The sequence below is a fragment of the Bombus impatiens genome, unplaced genomic scaffold (genome assembly GCF_000188095.3).
Source record: "Bombus impatiens unplaced genomic scaffold, BIMP_2.2 scf_0835, whole genome shotgun sequence".
NCBI lineage: Eukaryota > Metazoa > Arthropoda > Insecta > Hymenoptera > Apidae > Bombus > Bombus impatiens.
In genome coordinates, this window is record NT_177254.1 from 1 (window position 1) to 1,435 (window position 1,435).

The 1,435-nt window shown below is 40.6% G+C and overlaps 1 protein-coding gene across 1 annotated transcript; it reads left to right on the forward strand.

Moving 5' to 3' along the window:
* Nucleotides 1–140: 140 nt before the first annotated feature.
* On the forward strand, nt 141–1,053 carry LOC117152214. The gene has a single exon (XM_033323189.1). The coding sequence runs from the start codon at nt 164–166 to the stop codon at nt 659–661; it is 498 nt and encodes a 165-aa protein (XP_033179080.1). The 5' UTR covers nt 141–163; the 3' UTR covers nt 662–1,053.
* The last annotated feature ends 382 nt before the right edge of the window (nt 1,054–1,435 follow it).

The window sequence follows — 1,435 nt, forward strand, 5'->3', positions numbered from 1 at the left end:
AATAATAAAAAAAGGGGAAAGAAAAAGGAAAGAAAAAGAGAAAAAACGTATAGATATAAAATTTTCTTTTCTATATATATATATATTAATAATAATAAAAGGTTATTCTTATTTCTAATAAACTCGAGAGTAAGAAACGATTTAATAAATTGTTAATAGGAAGATGAATCGCCTGGTTATCGTACTTACCCTCATCAAAATAGCATATGGCCTGGTAGGATATGACTGCAATGGCAACCACCTCAACGTTACCACTATCTCTCTAAACTCCATCGGTGACTGCAGCATACAGCCTGCGATGACTGAAACCCAAGATATTTATATTCAACTATTGCAACTCTCAGAATTCGAATTTACCAGCGTAAGGCAATGCAAGGTGCAAATAACTCGAATTATATATTACTGCGGCATGCACTCCCACATGTCGGCAGTGCATAACGGATTCGGCGAATACCTCCATGAAACAACCGCCCAACAATGTGCAAGGATGCACCAAGACGGCACGTTTTCACTCGGGCCACAAAACCTTATAGTAGGCCTAAAGGATAACGCAACAGAAACAAGCTCGCTTGTCCTAGCCAACAAGTTAACAGACGACGGCAGCTGCCAGGGAACGCAGTATGTAGACCCATATGGGAGCTGGGAAAAGGTCGTCGTATAAGCCACAGTAAGGATAAGTTTAAAATCAGCAGTTGTGCCAGTACGGATCGAGGCGAACAAAATTATACTGAAATCAGGAACGGTATGTACCTTTAGCGAAGGAAACTGTCTAGACGCTGAAGACGGATACACTTATTGGCAACCACAACCACCCTCACCATGCAAATTTGATCAATACGATGTGCTATATGAAGGAATTGCTACAAAGATCCAGGAAATAAAAACCAACAGGGAATCAGCACAACCAGTTTACGCACTAACAACGCAGGAAGTAACATTTGCACTGACCAAAACTGGAGAACAGCCACTGTGTGGATATACCCTACTATCCACTGAACATCCCAAATTATTCCTGTTAGAAACAACAAGAGGAAATACGTTTATCTCCAAAAGCAAGACAGCAGTAGAAAACTTGGTCATATTCGCATATGTCAACTCAAAATTCATTTACGTAGAGAAACATATTAAGCGACAAATGACAACACTATACCATGATATACTGACACAAAGATGTACCACGCAGAAGAAATTAATAGAGAATGCTTTAAGCTTAGCAATCCTACTGCCCGATGAATTTGCATACATCATAACAAAAACTCCAGGACACATGGCCCTGATCGCAGGAGAAGCGGTCCATATAGTCAAATGCATTCCGGTACAAGTAAAGGTACGACATACAACAGAATGCTACTCGGAGCTACCCGTTTGGCAAGGGAATCGCAGCGCATTTTTAACTCCAAAAACACACATCCTAACGCAACACGGAAACCACAGA